Here is a 19,385-nt window from a genome sequence, read left to right as displayed (position 1 = left end):
CAACGCTTGCACCTCCCCTTTGCGCCACCCCTGATTAGCCACTTATCATAGAGGCCACACGCTACTGAGCAAGTAAGCAAAAGGGTAGTTTTAGTGGTTAAGCTTCAAAAAGCACCGTTACACGGTATTCATTAACTGTAATGTACTGGAGTTTAAACTCGTAAAAAAAAAGGAGCTCAGTCGGTGGCCGGTGGGCGAGTTTTTATTAACAGTGGAGTGTTTGACAGCGGCACAATGAAGTGCTGTTTGAAGCACTTAGTGCCCACAGCCACGGTTATTCATCGGACCACATTTGTCCGCACAAATGTACGGGGGTTGGGGGGGCGGGGTGAATTATATGACGTCTGTTTTGTTACTTATCGAGAGTTAAGAGGTCCCCAGAGGGGTTAGCTTGCTCTTACTAGGCTCTGCTGTATGTAGTAAATGATAATCCTACGAAGTCATTTACAAATAAACAATACTTTGATTGGCATGACCAGGTACTACCTACAGGGGTAGAAATGACAAAAATAAGCACAAATTCTAATTCTGTTGCTGAAAAAAATTAGCTTTTTGTCGAAACATTTTACCTCAGTTTACATATATTTCGATTTTGTTATATTTTTAATACTGCTCCACTCTCGGCCATCTATGTGTGGGTTTTCTCCGGGTACTCCGGTTTCCTCCCACATTCCAAAAACATGCTAGGTTAATTGGCGACTCCAAATTGTCCATAGGTATGAATGTGAGTGTGAATGGTTGTTTGTCTATATGTGCCCTGTGATTGGCTGGCCACCAAGTCCAGGGTGTACCCCGCCTCTCGCCCGAAGACAGCTGGGATAGGCTCCAGCACCCCCTGCGACCCTCGTGAGGATAAGCGGTAGAAAATGAATGAATGAATGAAAATCATCATGGGCTGCATAGCGACCGAGTGGTTAGCATGCAGGCCTCACAGCTAGGAGACCCGAGTTCAATTCCACCCTCGGCTATCTCTGTGTGGAATTTGCGTGGGTTTTCTCCAGGTATTCCGGTTTCCTCCCACATTCCAAAAACATGCTAGGTTAATTGGCGACTCCAAATTGTCCATAGGTATGAATGTGAGTGTGAATGGTTGTTTGTCTATATGTGCCCTGTGATTGGCTGGTGACCTCTCGCCCAAAGAAAGCTGGGATAGGCTCCAGCACCCCCGGCAACCCTCGTGAGGAAAAGCGGTAGAAAATGAATGAATAAATGAATTAACATTAATACACTGTGTGAGTCCAACTGTGTTCTAACAAAGCACCCCTGGTATAGACATTAGGGTTAGGGAAAGTGTTTTGCCAAGCGGTGGACAGCTGCCGGTGATAACCCGACCTTGCATTTGAGCTGGGTGAAAAAGCAAAAAAAAATACGAGGGGATCTTGCACCTGTGCTGTTGTTTTTACAGGCTCTGCAGTGTGTGTGTTTTTTGTGAGTTAACCCTTATCATGTTGTGACCGAGGTCACAGTAGGATGAATGACGAGCAGGATATTTACTGCTCAACTTAATGAACAAGGTCAGCAGCCCATGAATGTGGAAGTGATGTTTTTTTTTATGTGTGTGTGTGTGTGTGTGTAGGGGGTTAAAGGTGCAGGCGTTGCTTCCTCTGAATCATAATGATATAATCGTTTATCTTCATCGTCTTTTCATCCTCCCTCAGTTGCTCCTGAGAAGCCAGACCTCACCCGACCATCCAGTCAGGCCATTTCTGTGGGAGAGACTACCAGCTCAGAGGTGTGGCCACAATTTAGTTACACAATCTAATAAGTATTTTTGCCTTAATGATAATATAGCATTTTTAAATATGTTTATATTGTGGTTGTGGGGTGCAGTGGTGAAAAACTGCATTGAGCTGTTTCATCTCTTTATTTTTCCATTTCCCATTTTTTCTTTTTATGCAGTTTCCGTTTTGTTTTGTTTTTATTTTGTTTTATTTTATTTTTATTTTGTTTTTATTTTGTTTTACTTTATTTTTATTTTGTTTAATTTTAATTTATTTTATTTTATTTATACTTTTTTGTGTGCCAATATTTTGTCCCTGCATAGGGTAGCAAAAAATTTGACTTTTCCCTTTAAAAAAAAAAAAATTGTATTCTGTTTTTTTTTCCTCCTTGTTTTTAATTATTAAATTCCAAATATTCTGCACAAAATAAGAGCAAATACATTGCCTGAAAACTTTATATTTATTTATAATAATTTATTTATTTATAATATATTTTTTTTAGTACCACTATGTGACAGTCTTGCGCTGTAAATGCCTTTTTGATACCTTTCATATGTTCAACAAGTAGTTTTGTTTTATTTTAGTTTTATTATACAATTGTTAACTTCGTTTATACACTACTCTGATTGTTATAAAATGTTAAAATGTTACTTTAAAAAGTCCTTGTACAGTATATTAAGGGTTATATCATAGCAATACTTTCAGATTTTACATGCAAATTTGATGCTAATTTTTTTATTATAATATATATATATATATATATATATATATATATATTAGAAGTACTGTAACTGTTTGTGAATGACTGCAGATCGGTACCTGCGTGACTATGAATGGACACCCCCAGCCAAGGATCATCTGGTTCAAAGATGGCAAGCCCCTCGCCGAGGTCAAAGACAGGAAAGAAAGTATGTTAATTTAAATACAATCATTTTAATTACATTTTAATGACTGTTTTTGTTTTTGTCTTTTCTCTGTCCAGAGACCTACATGATTCCTTCGGTGGTGAAGGAAGCATCGGGTCTGTACACCATCAAGAGCACCTTGTACATGCAGCCCACCAAGGACGACAAGGACTCGGTGTTCCAATGCATGGTGGAGTACAGTTTGGTGGGAGGCCAGATCAAAGAGAAGAAGTCCGACTCCATCACCATCAACCTCAACTGTGAGCTCATTAAAATTAGCTTTATTTGCACTTTCTAAAATAACAGCGACCCCCCCGTGAACTGGAGGTGTCTTTCTCCGCTATCAACCAATGGCGTCTTATCTTACTGAGACTGTCGAGATAAGTAAGCCGTCAAGAGTGAAGGTGATCCACACCAGGCAAGATAGCGTTACTTAAAGGATTATTTGAGATATCTGATAAAAAAAAACATGCTTCCTAGTTAACAAACATTTGTGAAAGTTTAGCTTCCTTGTAGCTCACATTGGGAACCATTGATGGAGAAGATGAGAAAAAGAGAGTGGAAATACTGGGAAAGTGGTTTCCGCATCTCTAGCTGTGGAATTTTATCCCCCCTAACGTCTGTCCTTGTCTGTCTAGATCCCTCAGAGACGGCGACCTTTACACTCCTCAACACCGATCCCGTCAAAGAGGGCGATAACGTCACCATGAAGTGCGAAACCGACGGCAACCCTCAACCGGAGTTTGACTTCAGCAAAGACGTATGCGTAAAAAAACTAAACGTAATATTCTTATATAAACATGTTTTCTTATAAAAGATATTCTCTCCAGGAAAAATCCATGAACGGCGTTGGTGGTCTTCTGATGTTGAAATCTGCCAAACGCACCGACTCCGGCGTGTACACGTGCACGGCAACGGATTTCGACAACCTCGATGCCAACTTGAGAGGAGAGATCGAACTCAACGTGCACTGTGAGTGATTCCTTTCACCGACCGACCGTCCATCCTATAAAGCGTGGAAATGAAAGTCTCCGCCGGTTCAATTGGATTGTTCACGCTTGGCGTGTTACTTTAAAGTCATCCTGAGCACGGAGCCCTAATTTGACCCTATCAAACACCTTAAGGAGCAGATAACCTCCCAATGGTTTTTTGAACAGGCTTAGTGCAAAGTGGGCTTAACGTCAGAGAAAAAGGGGGCATTAGCTTTTAGACTTAACGATATTGTACATTGTATAACCTTCTTAGGAGCTTTATGACATGCTTTCTAATTGATTTTTTTTTCCACTATGTCCCTGTCAGACATTGATCCCATGACTGTGACTCCAGTGGAGCCTCAGGTTGTCATGCTTGGAGACAAGGTGGAGTGGCAGTGTAAGACCAAGGCCTCCGACATGCACACCGTGCAATGGAAAAAGGTTAGCGTCTTCTCGTTTCGGGCGGAACGGCGGTCTAGTGGTTAGACCTCACAGCTAGGAGACCAGGGTTCATTTCCACCCTCGGCCATCTCTGTGTGGAGTTTGCATGTTCTCCCCGTGCATGCGTGGGTTTTCTCCGGGTACTCCGGTTTCCTCCCACATTCCAAAAACATGCTAGGTTAATTGGTGACTCCAAATTGTCCATAGGTATGAATGTGAGTGTGAATGGTTGTTTGTCTATATGTGCCCTGTGATTGGCTGGCGACCAGTCCAGGGTGTACGCCGCTGGGATAGGCTCCAGCATACCTTGCGACCCCAGTAAGGATAAGTGGCATAGAAATTAGATGGATGGATATCACGACCAAGTCGTAATCCTTCGTTCGATCTTTTTTTTCACATTATTAGAGCCCTCATAACATGAATTAACACCCCTATAGTAGGCTGCACAGCGAGTGGTTAGCACGCAGGCCACACAGCGAGGAAACCCAAGTTCGATTCCACCCTCGGCCATCTCTGTGGAGTTTGCATGTTCTCCCCGTGCATGCGTGGGTTTTCTCCGGGTACTCCGGTTTCCTCCCACATTCCAAAAACATGCTAGGTTAATTGGCGACTCCAAATTGTCCATAGGTATGAATGTGAGTGTGAATGGTTGTTTGTCTATATGTGCCCTGTGATTGGCTGGCCACCAGTCCAGGGTGTACCCCGCCTCTCGCCCAAAGACAGCTGGGATAGGCTCCAGCAACCCCCGCAAACCTCGTGAGGAAAAGCGGTAGAAAATGAATGAATGAATCTCGTTTCTATGCAGAATTTTTATTTTTTCGCCTCACATACCATACAAACTTGTCATGTCAAGAATCTTTCTATTGTTGTGTCTCCTTGGCATGAAGTCCCGTTGTCCTTTCGGAATTTTCGTTTCTTATGTGGAGGGGATCTCCATGAGAAAAGCGACCCACTGTCGTTTGTTATCACCGTGTTTGCACGTGTGAACTTGTGCTTTCCCACAGTACTGCTGCAATTACAGTATAGTCACAACATACGGTACACCCTTACATTCTAAAGAAGGACTTTTGTCAAAAATAAGGGAACCAGAATATTAGTATAACACAAACCACTACAATAATAAACATGCTTTTTCCACTTTTCTGACCTATAAATGTAGTGAGAATGTTGTATTCTTGTGTTAAACGATGCCAAAATTTCAGATAAGTGAGCCCTGAAAGAAGTTTGAGATGACTCAAAACGCTCCGTTTCAAAAGGCGTGGTAAAACAGGCCATTTGTGATGTCACAGAGAGGCAGACTTCCTTATATGGTTCATAGTTGTGAAGCACTTTGGGCATGTGACCAATTACAGAGTAGTGGGCATGCCCGTTGGTGGAATAAATTAAAACAGACTGTTTTCAAAAGGAAATACAGCTGGAATAGGTGCAGATACTGGAAAATCTAAAAGTCTTTGTGTCATTACGATGTGCATAATGAAGTGTCCAGTAAGTGTCTTTGCTATGCTATGTGTCAAAATAAGATATGATAACGTTAATAATAACGATAATAATAACGTTTCCGGTGCTTTTATCCCTGCAGGGGTCCGAGGTTCTTTCTCAGGATGGAACCCTATCGATACAAGATGTGGAATACAGTCAAGGCGGAGAATACATGTGTGTCGGAGCTGTGCCATCAGTGCCAAGACTGACAGCCCAAACGACAGTCAAACTCACCGTCAAAGGTACAAAAAAAAATGTCCATTTAGTTTGAGAAAATTACAGTTTAATATTGTACAGCATGACAAGCCACTAGTGTGATGATAACCATAGAGCAGGAAAATGAATTTACTTTATGTGGTATTTTAAACTGATCACTAGGTATGAGTAATGTTACTTTAATATTTTTTAATGATGTTTTGGTACTAAGCTTTTATTGCAGATTTGAATTATTGCACCACAGGAACAATAATAATAACATAATTGTCGGCAACTGATCACTAAGTATGAGTAATGTTACTTTAATGTTTTTTAATGATGTTTTGGTACTAGGTTTTTATTGCAGATTTGAATTATTGCACCATAGGAACAATAATAATAACATATTAGAGTCGTCCCTCCTTTATCACGGTTAATTGGTTCCAGACCCGACCGCTATAAGTGAATTCCTGCCAATGTTTAACGTTGTACAGCATGACAAGCCACTTGTGTGATGATAACCATAGAGCAGGAAATTGAATTTACTTTGATGCAGAAACATAGTATGTGGTATTTTAAACTGATCACTAAGTATGAGTAATGTTTAATGTTTTTTTAATTATGTTTTGGTACTAGGTTTTTATTGCAGATTTGAATTATTGCAGCACAGAAACAATAATAATAACATAATAGAGTTGGTGAGTATGAATGGTTGTTTGTCTATATGTGCCCTGTGATTGGCTGGCGACCAGTCCAGGGTGTACCCCGTCTCTCGACCGAAGATAGCTGGGATAGGCTCCAGCACCCCCACAACCCTTGTGAGGATAAGCAGTAGAAAATGAATGAATGAATTAATAATAGAGTTGTCCCTCCTTTATCACTGTTAATTGGTTCCAGACCCGCTATAATTGAATTCCTGCCAATTGGGATTCAATATTAGAGCAGAGTCAGAGCATAGAAAACTTACTAAATACAGTTTTTACAATTATTAGAGCTCTCTAGACATGAAATAGCACACCTATAGTCACCTTTACACTCCTATTATTGTTTGTTTACCTCACATATAAGCAATCACAAAGCTGCAGTCACTTATTAATGGAATAATTTAGAAAAAATACACTATACATGAGTGTCTTGTCTCTGTAGACTTCAGAGGTATTTTCCAATAACAAGCTCGTGCACGCCAACAGGATGCTAACAATGCACCTTAGCTGGCAGTTGTGTTAGTCAGGAAGGACACAACACAGTTACAGGAAGCTACTTCGCTAGGGCGTCGCTTCCCTACCCTGATGGATACACCCAACACAAATTAGAACCAAAATGTTCCTTATGTCATTTTTTTTTTTTTTTTTGGCTCTCCCATTTTAGGAAAACCAATGATCGAGATACCTGTGGCTGCTGAGGTGTCCAAGGAAGGAGACATGGTGTCCCTGAGGTGCTCGGCTTACGGTTCCCCCGCCCCTCAGTTCACCTGGAAGCCCTCAGGAAAACAGGTTAGGAGTGTGAAACGATACAAACCGATCAACTTCAAATTCCCTGATATAATTCAGGGATGGAAAGTCGTATTTTTACGCCTATATTTAGCAATTTATGTGCTGAATGTGTGAAAAGAAAAAGCCCACAGGCAGAAAAGTCATCTTGGAGAGACATGAAGTAAAATAACAAAACAGGATAAAAATATAATGAGTCCTCTTTAACTCGGACTGTTTCATGTGCAAATGATGACGGCTGCGGTATTAAAAAATAAAAAGTTTCGGCTTTTCACTAATAACCATGCTTTAAGAATTCACTGAAGTTTGTGATTTAAATACGACATAATCACGTTTTTTTAGGGTCAAGGTTTGGGACACTAATGGAACAACATAGAAAACTACACTTCCTGTCTCTCTCTAAATGGTTTGCTCCTATTAAATATGATATGTTGTCTTCTCAGTCGGTGACGGTGGAAGGCAACAAGGTGGTGAGCACCGTCATCCTGCCGGCCACCGCCGAGGTCATGAAGGACGGTGTGACCTGCGAGGTCACCAACGAACACGGAGCAGATAGCAAGACCTTCGTCGTATCTCTCAAAAGAGGTCAGATGCCATTTTATCTTCATTCATGCAAAACGTCAAAAAAAAAGCAATGTTCTTTTTTTCTTCTATTCATAGAAATTAATGTTCACATTTATGCAAAGCCTCACTTTAAGACTCTTTGCTGCATGCGCACATTTGGAGCTGATTTTTGTTTGGCACTATAATCACCCAAATTATGCTTTTTTTATAGAGGCACGTATTTCCTCTGGGGCTGGCACCCAAAATGTTCTATTCAGGGTATTTTTGCTTGAAATTACAAACAAGGTAGAGGGGAGGGACTTATGAAGCAAACAAATGACAGTAATGGACTTATTATGTTCCAAGCAATGCTCAGTTGGCTTTGGTTCTTAACTGAGAACTCAGGCAAAACACATTATGAAGTCACCACTGAACAAATGTGTTCTCAGTAGAATTGATGAGCACATCGCATAAAAACAATCCAGAGGCTCTGTTTATATTTCTATAAGTGCAGTATTTTTTTTTTTTCAGACATAATTAATTTAAATATAAAAAATAATAATAAAAATATAAATAAAGTAAAAAAATAATAAAGTACAGTCTTTAAAGCAAAAATTATTTGTTTTATTATTTTATTCATAAAATGTATATTAAATATTATATAATATTATATGATATTATAATCATATAAAAAATATTAAAATAATAAAATATATACATTTATTTTATTATTTTTTATTATTATTTGTTTTCGGTAATTAGTTACTTTTTAAAAAAATTAAATCCACCCTTTCAAAATAATTTGAAAAAAAAATGCAATAACTTGCTTTCATAATCCAATTAATTGAAATAAAAAATAAACAAGTCTTCTTAAAAAAAACAGCTTTTCAAAAATACATTTAAAAAATGCAATCAAATAACCCTTTTTCACAAGTAAATAAAATCTAAAGAAGTCTTTAAAAAACGTTTTATTCCATTTCTACCATTTTGAAATAAATTTAATTTAAAAAAACGATATATTTTATTTTCATTCACTCAAAATCATTAATTAAAATGTTTTCAAATAAATCCAATTCATAAACAAAAGTATTTTTAAAAGAAAAAAATACAGTTCTTTTCTACTAGTTATAGTTACGGTACGTTTCATTAAAACAAAGACAAATTTTCAAAAATAATTAGGAAAATAAATTCAGTCAGTTATTTTTGTAAACAAATAAATTAAAATAAAATATTTTATAAGAAATTTTATGCAATTTCAACCCTGTCAAAGTACATTCATAATCAATTCTAAAAATAATTTCATCAACCTCAAAATGAGTTGACTTTTTTTTTTTACATATTGCAGTACATTTTTTCCACAAAACACTTTTCTTTTTAAACGCCAACCCTGATACCTTTTTTATTTACTCTTATTTTTCTCCTGCACTACCAACCCTCCTCTCCTTTGTTGTGATTCTTCTTCTGTTGCAGCTATTGACAACTCCGCCAACAGAGGTAGAGCCTTCTCCCTCCTCCTCCTCCTCCTGTCCCTCCTCCTCTCAGGACTCTTTGTTGTACAGACCCCATCATTTTAGAACACCTAGCCCCCTCCCTCCTCCTTTACCCGCCTCCTCCTCGCCCCAGCCCCTCTATCACACACACATATATATATACATTTACACAAACCTACAGTCAGCTATACACACACATACACACACTTCCCTCTGCTGCACTGTAATCTTGTACATTAGCCCTCTTGCTACCAAACACTGTGGATATTGTATATTGTTCTTCTTCTTCTTCTCTTGTCACCTTTGTAATGATGTCTGTCCTATATTTTGTGGATGCTGCGACATGTTTTTTGTGGCCCTCAGGGGACAATAAAGGACTCTATTCTATTCTATCCCTTCCTTCCCACTCTGTGTGCGTCTCCTTTTGGCTCACCTCTTCTTTCTGCCTGCCTCCTCGTTTGCACGCTTTTCTCTTTTAGGGTGTTATTGTGTCGTCGTTTGTGTTATTATTGTGTGTGTTTGTGTATATGTGTTATTGTTTTGCTAAGCTACTGGACTGAGCAACTTTCTTTCTCTCAAAGTGCTGCTCTCTGGAAACCCTGTGCTTAAGTCAGGTCTGTACCGCTTAACCTCACTGACGTGCTTTTTTGTCTTTACGTGTTTGTGTATTGTCGTTTTTTTTCTGCGCACGCGGTATTTGTGTTTGAGAGCGCCGACGTGTTTGTGTGCACATACTTGTATTGCTGTACTTATGCCAACAGACGTTTTTTTTTTATGTAGACATCGGTGAAAGTTGACTGTCTGGAAATTGGGTACGTCATGCAGCGTAAACGTCACTGTGTCATGAAAAATTCAGATTCATTCTAAAGCTGGATTTAGCCAAAGGGTCCACTTACTATTCGCCCGAAGACAGCTGGGATAGGCTCCAGCATAAGCGGTAGAAAATGAATGAATGAATGAATGAATGAACAAGCCACTACAATAATAAACATGCTTTCCCCACTTTTTTTGTCCTAAAAATGTAGTTACAATGTTGTATTCTCGTGTTAAACGATGCCAAATTTTCAGATAATGAGGTTTGTGCATTTGCAAATGAGCCCTGAAAGAAGTTTGAGATGACTCAAAACACTCCGTTTTAAAAGGCGTGGTAAAACTGCCCCTTTGTGATGTCACAGAGAGAGACGGACTTCTTCATATGGTTCATAGTTGTGAAGCACCAGCACCCCCGCGACCTTCGTGAGGATAAGCAGTAGAAAATGAATGAATGAATGAATAATAGAGTTGTCCCTCCTTTATCACGGTTAATTGGTTCCGGAATTGACCGCTATAATTGAATTCCTGCCAATTGGGATTCAATATTAGAGCATAGAAAACTTACTGAATACAGTTTTTATCATTATTAGAGCTCAGTAGACATGAAGTAGCACACCTATAGTCACCTTTACACTCCTATTATTGTTTGTTTACATCACATATAAGCAATCACGAACCTGCTGTCACTTATTAATGAAATAATTTAGAAAAAAAAACACTCACACTGTACATGATTGTCTTGTGTCTGTAGGCTCCGTTTCAAAAGGCGTGGTAAAACTGCCCCTTTGTGATGTCACAGAGAGACGGACTTCCTTATATGGTTCATAGTTGTGAAGCACTTTGGGCGTGTGACTAATTACAGAGTAGTGGGCATGCCTGTGGGTGGAATAAATTAAAACAAGTTAAAAACTACTGTTTTCAAAAGTAATATACATCTGGAATAGGTGCAGATACTGGAAAATCTAAATATCTTTGTGTCATTACGATGTGCATAATAGAGTGCCTTTGCAATGCAAAGTGTCAACATCTCAGTCGTCCAATGAGAGGATTTGACTTGACTTTGACGACCGTTTTTGTGGTAGATCCTTTAACAACTAAGCAGTGGTTCTAAACTGGTTTGGCTGCGGAACCACCATCTTTCCTAAATAAGACACACTAAGAAAACAATGAAGTTTGAATTAGATTTAGTACAAAGTAACAAATAACTGAAAATTCAGGAACAATACATTTTTATGCCTAAAATATAAAAAAATATGTTTGATCTCTCCTGGCTTCCCAATAAAGACTCCACTCTAATTATAGGTTAGATATGATACAAAATGCTCAATGTTAATTTGCATTGAAAATCCCACAATGCGTTCTCAATTAGCATTAGTCCACCATTGTTGTTTTCCTTAGCACATATGTTAATTAACAGAGATGAAAACAACAGGGGGCGGCACGGCGATCGAGAGGTTAGCGCGCAGACCTCACAGCTAGGACACCAGGGTTCGATTCCACCCTTGGCCATCTCTGTTCTCCCCTCTGCCCTGTGATTGGCTGGCTGGCGACCAGTCCAGGGTGTACCCCGCCTCTCGTCTGAAGACAGCTGGGATAGGCTCCAGCACCCCCCGTGACCCTCATGAGGAAAAGCAGAAGAAAATGAATGAATGAATGAAAACAACAGGCACCCTCGGCCATCTCGCAGCTAGGAGACCCGAGTTCGATTCCACCCTCGGCTATCTCTGTGTGGAGTTTGCATGTTCTCCCCGTGCATGCGTGGGTTTTCTCCGGGTTCTCCGGTTTCCTCCCACATTCCAAAAACATGCTAGGTTAATTGGCGACTCCAAATTGTCCATAGGTATGAATGTGAGTGTGAATGGTTGTTTGTCTATATGTGCCCTGTGATTGGCTGGCTGGCGACCAGTCCAGGGTGTACCCAGCCTCTCGTCTAAAGACAGCTGGGATAGGCTCCAGCACCCCATGCAACCCTCGTGAGTATATGAATGAAAACAGGAATATCCGTTACCGTCATGTCTCCACAAGTATAGCAATACAAATACGGGCGGGGTCGAGTTTTTTTTTTTTTTTTTTTTTTTTGGTGATGTCGTCGTTGTGTCGTGGCTGGTCAGCAGCTTCATTGTTGTGTGAATATGCAGGCCCCGTTTATTTGGGTCCCATCACATTTCAGTCGTTTGCATTTGAGACTAACTCCACATCCCACTTCCTCTTCCCCTCTACCCGCCCCCATTTGGACCCCCTGCCCCTCCCTTCTTTCTATCTTTCCCCTTCAAAATATCATCCTAATCAACTCCAACCCGAATCAAACACCCCCCTCCTCATGATTCCCACCCGAAATCAACACAACCCATTACCTCCCAAATTCTCCCTCCACTATGACCAACTTTCACCCCCTCCTCCACTGACCCCCCCCATCACCCATCCATTCAAACCCTCCCCACCCACCCGACCCCGTCATTGCGGCGCTCTAGCTGAAGAGCAGCAGGGAGGTTCCAGCGGGGTGGTGATAGCCGTGGTGGTGTGTGTGCTGCTGCTTCTGCTGCTGGTGGCGCTCATCTACTTCCTGAACAAGAAGAGCAAGTTGCCTTGCGGCAAGAAGGACAAGAAGGAAGTGTGAGTGTCTAACCGTCTCATTCTTCGATTGACGTATCTAAGACGAGCTCACGATCCAACGCATAACACGATCCAACGCATACTGCATCATGTGTCAAACATTGCGTCTGTGTCATTGCTATGACGACCTCAATCTTCTGACCGGCTCTTTAGTGTGAAACATGTATTTTCACCAAGGTCCATATCTCATATTACTACTATTTTATAGTATTTTTCACCAATTGTAATACATCTGAGTATGTGTCTCCAAGATGCGGAATTGAACACTTTTTCCACATATACCCTGTATGTAACTCAGTACTTGTCCAAGAATGCCATATATCATCTACATTAAGGACCGAGACAGGACAACACAGACGTTAGCGACATTAGCTTAGCTTATATCAAGATGTGTAGCGAAGCCTGCTTTTCTACAAAGCTCTCACCATGACAGCCTTTCTCTCGGTTTCTCACAAATGGAGCAAATAAGCGAGGGAGATAATAATAAACAAGGGCGCACTCTAAGGACACAAAATTGTGTCCAGGAACCTTCTGATGGCTGTTTTGTCTCCTGCTTCCTCTCCAGGGCCGGTGGAGAAGTGAACAATGATATTGTGGTGGAGATGAAGACAGACAAGGCCAATGAAGAAGCTGGGCTCCTCAACAAGAGGTCACCCTCAGAACAGGTGAGCATGAGTACACACGCTGATGTAGTATCAGGGTTGTGGTTTCATACAAAAAATTGCAAAAATCTACTTTTATTTGCTACTATATACGTATATGCTTTAGCACACACACACACAGAAGAGTGGTGGGCAAAACCGTTCATTTCAGTGAACCGGATTATTCCGGTTAATTCAGTAAAAAGATCCATTCATTCAGTTCATTTCATTAATTTTGGTTAATTGCTCGTTAGCATGGGTTTTCTCGGTTTCCTCCCACATTCCAAAAACATGCTAGGTTAATTGGCGACTCCAAATTGTCCATAGGTATGAATGTGAGTGTGAATGGTTGTTTGTCTATATGTGCCCTGTGATTGGCTGGAGACCAGTCCAGCCCTTATCAGTGAACCAGATAATTCCGGTTCATTCAGTAAAAAGATCCGTTCATTTCGTTCATTTTGGTTAATTGGTCGTTAGCCTAGCGGCACAGCGATCAAGTGGTTAGCGTGCAAACCTCACAGCTCGGAGACCAGGGTTCAATTCCACCCTCGGCCATCTCTTTGTGGAGTTTGCATGTTCTCCCTGTGCATGCGTGGGTTTTCTCCGGGTACTCCGGTTTCCTCCCACATTCCAAAAACATGCTAGGTTAATTGGTGACTCCAAATTGTCCATAGGTATGAATGTGAGTGTGAATGGTTGTTTGTCTATATGTGTCCTGTGATTGGCTGGCGACCAGTCCAAGGTGTACCCCGCCTCTCAACTAAAGACAACTGGGATAGGCTCCAGCACCACCGTGACCCTAATGAGGATAAGCAGAAGAAAATGAATGAATGGTCGTTAGCCTATGATAGACCCGGTCAGTCGTGTCGATTCAGTTCGTTCACTCATGTTCCCGTTCGTTCCGACTCAACAACGCAATAACATGTGATGACGTACCTACGAGCATCTCAGTTCCCTGGTCCGGCGTTACCCGGTCTTGACCTGGTCAATCTCTCGATCTCGGTCTTTCAGTCAGCTAACCCCACCCACCCACAGAGCGAGGCGTGACGATAGGATAAGACAGGCAAACATGCAGATAGTCTTGCCCTGCAAAAAGGAACGGAGAACTGACGCTCCATCTCATCAAAACAAAGCATTTGCAATTGAACAGACTGAACAGGTATTTTAGGGGCGGTGACCTTGTTCATTCCATTCACAAAAAATAACTACTTCTTTTGACCCGTTCGTTCATGACCAACACACCACCAACACAGAAGGAGAGAGCAAATCAGAGATATATATATTTGCTTAATTATATATTTGTCATTTCATTTTTCTCCATACATTAATTTTTAATTTTTAAAATTTGGACTGCCATATATAGATTTGGCACAAACATTGCCCTCACTTATAAAAATACATTATAACACACCTGGTCTGCCAGATAATAAGAAGATGTAACAAGAGAGCACAATGTTGCCTAGGTATCAGACCTCTCTAGATTAAAAAAAAAATAATAATAAAGATGCAGTTGTAATTCTGAACATATTTGTGTAACTTTTCATACTTTTTTACTCACTTTTTACAAATGCGGCATAGCCAATTATGCTAATTCAATCATTATATCGTTACATCTGATAGATTTCAGTAATATTTCATTTAATGACGTTGCCGGTCTTTGGTCTATGTAACGATCTCGGTCTAAACACAAACTACACCAGCAGAGTTCCTTTTTTTTTTAACGCCGAGTATGAAGTCACGGAGCGAGTGGCGTGTGAACGTAGCGTGTGTATAATCCACACACGTCAGTCAGTTGTCGCTCCGGTAGATTGCCTTTTGAAAAAAAGCAAGCGCGACAGCTTGTGTCCAAAAAACGCCATTGCGAATGTAAGACCTCTCGTCAAACTTGCGGCGGGGGGGGGGGTTCGCTCGTGATTGGCAGCAAGCTGACAGGCGCATTTCCTTAGGAAGACGACATTGAATTGAATCCGGGTTGGAATAAAAAAAAAAAAAAAGAAACATCATCATGCTGTTGACATTTTTCCACTTTGAATGTTGATGTTCTGTTTGTTGTTTTTCATACGTTTCTCTCCTGCAGTGATGATGAAACAAGACTCGACTCAGTGATGAAGGGAAGGAGTCATGAAGAAGAAACAACATTGGCTTGAGAGGACTGACATGGGGCACGGGACGTATGGAGCTGAGTTTGATTTCGGGGATTTTGGGGTTTTATCACCCGGTGTAAACCAGTTGGGTGGAAATTGTCCAAAAAAAGATGACACATGTGACACGACTGAATGAAGCTCATATTTAACCAATCACATCTTTTTTTTTTTTTTTTTGAGTCGTGCAGTCATACACTTCTTTAAAAAACAGTACTTTCTAATCTACCCTGAATGCAACACTGTGGAATGTATGCTGTTACTATTTTTCTTGGGGTCTGCACTTAAATCATCTTTGTGTGTACCTTTGGGATAAATCATTCCACCTTTTTCACAACTTTTCATCACTTTGGGCTTCTAATCATTAATTTCTGTTCTGCTTCAGCAATGTTTGATCACGTCATGTTTTCCTGCATATGCTACATGGACAAAAGTACTGGGACAGCTAGCTAAATACACATATTTGATGATGAAAATGTACACAAAATGTACCCCCTATCCACCAGGACTGACAATATTGGGAGTTATAAGTCGAATTTTTCCACACCAAACTCATAAAGCCAAGTATTATGGGTTTCCGGAAACTGTCGGAAGCATAGAATTGAACAAAAGTACATTAGAAGGATGAAAGTTTACATACTATGATGTCCCTTGATACATTAATAAATGGATAAAAGGCTGCGTCCCAATACTTTTGTCCTCATAGTGCAGGTTTTCCCAACCATAATCAGTTCAAAAACTGCCTGCACCTCGGCTTTGTGGTTATGGAATGGTTGTATCGCCATCATACATACATGTATCTACATACGTTTTTTGTATTTTAAGTCCGCCCCTAAATCTCCTTCATGATGTTCTGATGTTTAGATGTATATTTTTCTCCCCCCCACCCCCCCACAAAAAAGCTGCAGACATCATGCGTATAATCATGTCAAACTTTATTACTTGTGTTTTATATATATATATTATTTTTGGTATGTCCGCCATATGTCCTATTTTGCTTTATATAAGTCCAAAATTCTAATCTAAGGATACGTCCACTATTATTCGGTTCGGTTAAAATATACTGCAGTTTTCTCTCCTAGTACGTTGTGTTTCCTCAAGTGTGAAAACGATCATTCGAAACCTGGTGTGCTCTAAATTGGTGCAGTTCGGATCGCTTGAATTCAAACGTGAACGCTACAAGGATCAAAGACACAGACGAGATAAAAAGCATGCCGAAAATTACAACTATGTACCGTATTCTGCAGACTATAGGGCAATATTTACTGTATACAGATGCAGTAAAAAACTTATTATTCATTCATTTTATGGCCAGCCAATCACAGGGCACATATAGACAAACAACCATTCACACTCACATTCATACCTATGGACAATTTGGAGTCGCTAATTAACCTAGCATGTTTTTGGAATGTGGGAGGAAACCGGAGTACCCGGAGAAAACCCACGCATGCATGGGGAGAACATGCAAACTCCACACAGAGATGGCCGAGGGTGGAATTGAACCCAGGTCTCCTAGCTGTGAGGTCTACGCACTAACCACTAGACCACCGTGCCACCTCAAAAAACTTATTAAACACATACAAAACACATTTAAATCATATGACTACTACTTCCATGACCAACCAAACTATGAAAAAAGTGTGACTTGTATTTTGGAGAATAAAAGAAAATGCAAAAAAAATATGAAATAGAAACAAAATCAGGCAAAATTTAAAAATAACCTACCTATTCAACCGGAATATTTGAGTTACCTCACAAAAATATGTTCTGAAAGGCTCCCCTCACGGCACAGCCTCGGATCCCAAAAGAAAAATATACTCGAAAAAGTGCACACTAAGCATCTTTTTCCACATTATTGCACCGAACCACAAGTGTGAACTTGGTAAACTGTGAGCTAGCTCTAATGGAAGCATTTTTCCCCCCCTACCAGAATAGAATGAAACCAATCAAAAGCCCCAATTTCGCTCCAGCAAGCTATCAACGCAAAAGAGGTGAAATTGAGGCTTTGAGGAGAGGAAAATGATGGACATTTTCTGCTTATTTTCGGACAATTAAAGGGCCCGGCAGTTATATGAAGAAATCAGAGGGAAGGGAACATGTTTTTTTTTTGGGGGGGGGGGGGGTTATATCACTGCAGCAAGTTGGGAAAGGGTGTGGGTCTCATTTTTTTTGGTACTGATTCTTGCCAGTAGCGGCTTGACGTGGCCTTTTACCTTTTGTTGTTGTACACTGGAACGAATGGCCTTGAGTTGAAATTAAAAAAAAACAAAAAACATGAAAATAAAAATAAATGAAACAAAAAGGTCACCTCAAACCACTATCCAGGGCTCGTTTTGTATTTTAATGTGTGTCTCTACTGATCTTGTCTCGAAACCTATTGACTGTTAGCCAACCTGTCCCAGCAGGCGTAAACGGGGATTTTTTTTTGGGTTTGATTTAATGTTTTATAGCAGGGGTGGGAAACCTGTGGCCCACGAGCCCCTGTCAGTGCATTTGAAAAGAAAACAAAACAATAATCCTCACAATATAAAACAATAACACCCACTTATTTGACTGGTGTATCATTTTGCATACAATTAGCAACATCCTCAAAGGTTCCCCACCCTTGTTTTATTATAAATATTTAAAAAATATGTCAAGATTGGAACTACTGAATTGTCGTTTTTCAGCTAGCAGAATTTTTTAAAGGATTATTTTTTTCATGCTTTACTTCCTCTACTGTAAACTGTATATTTTGTGGTACGCTGTTGTGGTGTGTTGATGTATCTTTTTTTATTGTTATTATTTTGTTCCAGCTGTTTAGAATTTATAATGAAAAATGAAAAAAAAACATTTGTTTTGTGATTTTATTCTTTTTATTTATAAAGTTGTGTGAAAGTGATACAAAAAAAAAGGAAAAAGTGGATTTTTATTTCTTGAATACTAGCTATTACTAAGAATATCTTAAAGATGACCTATTGTTCTCATTTTTCGGCCCTTTCAAGCAGCTACACACGATAACCAACACAGAAACCTTTCTAGTTCTTCCAGAATCTGCACCTATTCAGCTGTACTTCATTGGATTTCATGGTTGCTGCAAAAACAGTCTGTTTTAATGTATTCCCCTCATGGCCCGCCTACTCTGCTGTGGTTGGTTACACTCCCAAGTCCTTAAAAAGACTTCTGGTTTGTGCCGCTAGCTGTAAACGGTACAGGAGTTGATCATAAACGGCGATGTATCTTTTTAAAACGTCGGCTTTTAACATACAGCCAAATGTCTTGGATTCCAAATCCGATTCAGAAGTAGAGACTGGACAGTCCGAACTTTCTCAAGGAAAGAGGTCACTTCAAGATGTCTCTAAATGGTAATTAGCTTTAGCATTTTAGCACTGTAACATTCATTCGTTCATTTTCTACCGCTTATCCTCACGAGGGTCACCCTTGTACTCCCAACAAGCTTGTCAACCTATTGAAAAATGCAGGAGGTTATTATATATAAAACAGTCATCTTACTGAGAACAACACTAAATTCATCACACAACAACTTAACACCATACAAACATGTACCAATACCAAGTTTAAAATAAAAAAATCCCAACATTTTATTTGTTTTCCCACACTGCATTGCGTCTGAGCAATGCATCCGGGCGTTACAATGACGTCAGCCTCCCTCTAGACTCTGCTCTGGGTTCCTCTAGCTCCCACACGTGGACAGAGGCAGCATTGTAGGTAATTAGCTTTAGCATTTTAGCATTTTCTACAGCATCGGTAACGTCTAATGTGGCCGCTAATTGTGGTGGGATACAGCTATTAGCAACCCCGCTCCCTTTATGCACACTCTATAATGCTACACAGACAAGTACATTTGCTCCATGACTTAAACAAAATAAATATAGTTAAGACACTGATAAATTGTCACTTACTGCTTGCTCTTCTGACTCTTCTGACTCTCCGCCC

General features: G+C 40.1%; 1 protein-coding gene across 3 annotated transcripts in view; it reads left to right on the top strand.

Moving 5' to 3' along the window:
* The window catches only part of bcam (basal cell adhesion molecule (Lutheran blood group)), a 62,571-nt gene extending 44,204 nt beyond the window's left edge, over nt 1–18,367 (top strand). Inside the window, exons 4-17 of one of the 3 annotated variants that reach the window (XM_078790796.1) lie at nt 1,659–1,732; nt 2,533–2,629; nt 2,704–2,886; nt 3,265–3,386; nt 3,457–3,598; nt 3,926–4,041; nt 5,621–5,762; nt 7,084–7,208; nt 7,649–7,790; nt 9,219–9,242; nt 9,820–9,852; nt 12,523–12,664; nt 13,230–13,329; nt 15,383–18,367. In XM_078790796.1, the coding sequence (XP_078646922.1) occupies nt 1,659–1,732; nt 2,533–2,629; nt 2,704–2,886; nt 3,265–3,386; nt 3,457–3,598; nt 3,926–4,041; nt 5,621–5,762; nt 7,084–7,208; nt 7,649–7,790; nt 9,219–9,242; nt 9,820–9,852; nt 12,523–12,664; nt 13,230–13,329; nt 15,383–15,385 (1,445 nt within the window). In that variant the 3' untranslated portion in view covers nt 15,386–18,367. The remainder of the gene's footprint in view (nt 1–1,658; nt 1,733–2,532; nt 2,630–2,703; nt 2,887–3,264; nt 3,387–3,456; nt 3,599–3,925; nt 4,042–5,620; nt 5,763–7,083; nt 7,209–7,648; nt 7,791–9,218; nt 9,243–9,819; nt 9,853–12,522; nt 12,665–13,229; nt 13,330–15,382) is intronic. The other 2 variants (XM_058053154.2, XM_058053156.2) reach the window with 2 other exon arrangements.
* Nucleotides 18,368–19,385: the final 1,018 nt, after the last annotated feature.

This window comes from Doryrhamphus excisus, linkage group LG5, assembly GCF_037039965.1.
Source record: "Doryrhamphus excisus strain RoL-2023G ecotype Guam linkage group LG5, RoL_Dexc_Guam_v1.1, whole genome shotgun sequence".
Taxonomy (NCBI): domain Eukaryota; kingdom Metazoa; phylum Chordata; class Actinopteri; order Syngnathiformes; family Syngnathidae; genus Doryrhamphus; species Doryrhamphus excisus.
The sequence above is the reverse complement of the archived record's forward strand: the minus strand, read 5'-3'. Positions and strand labels throughout refer to the sequence as shown.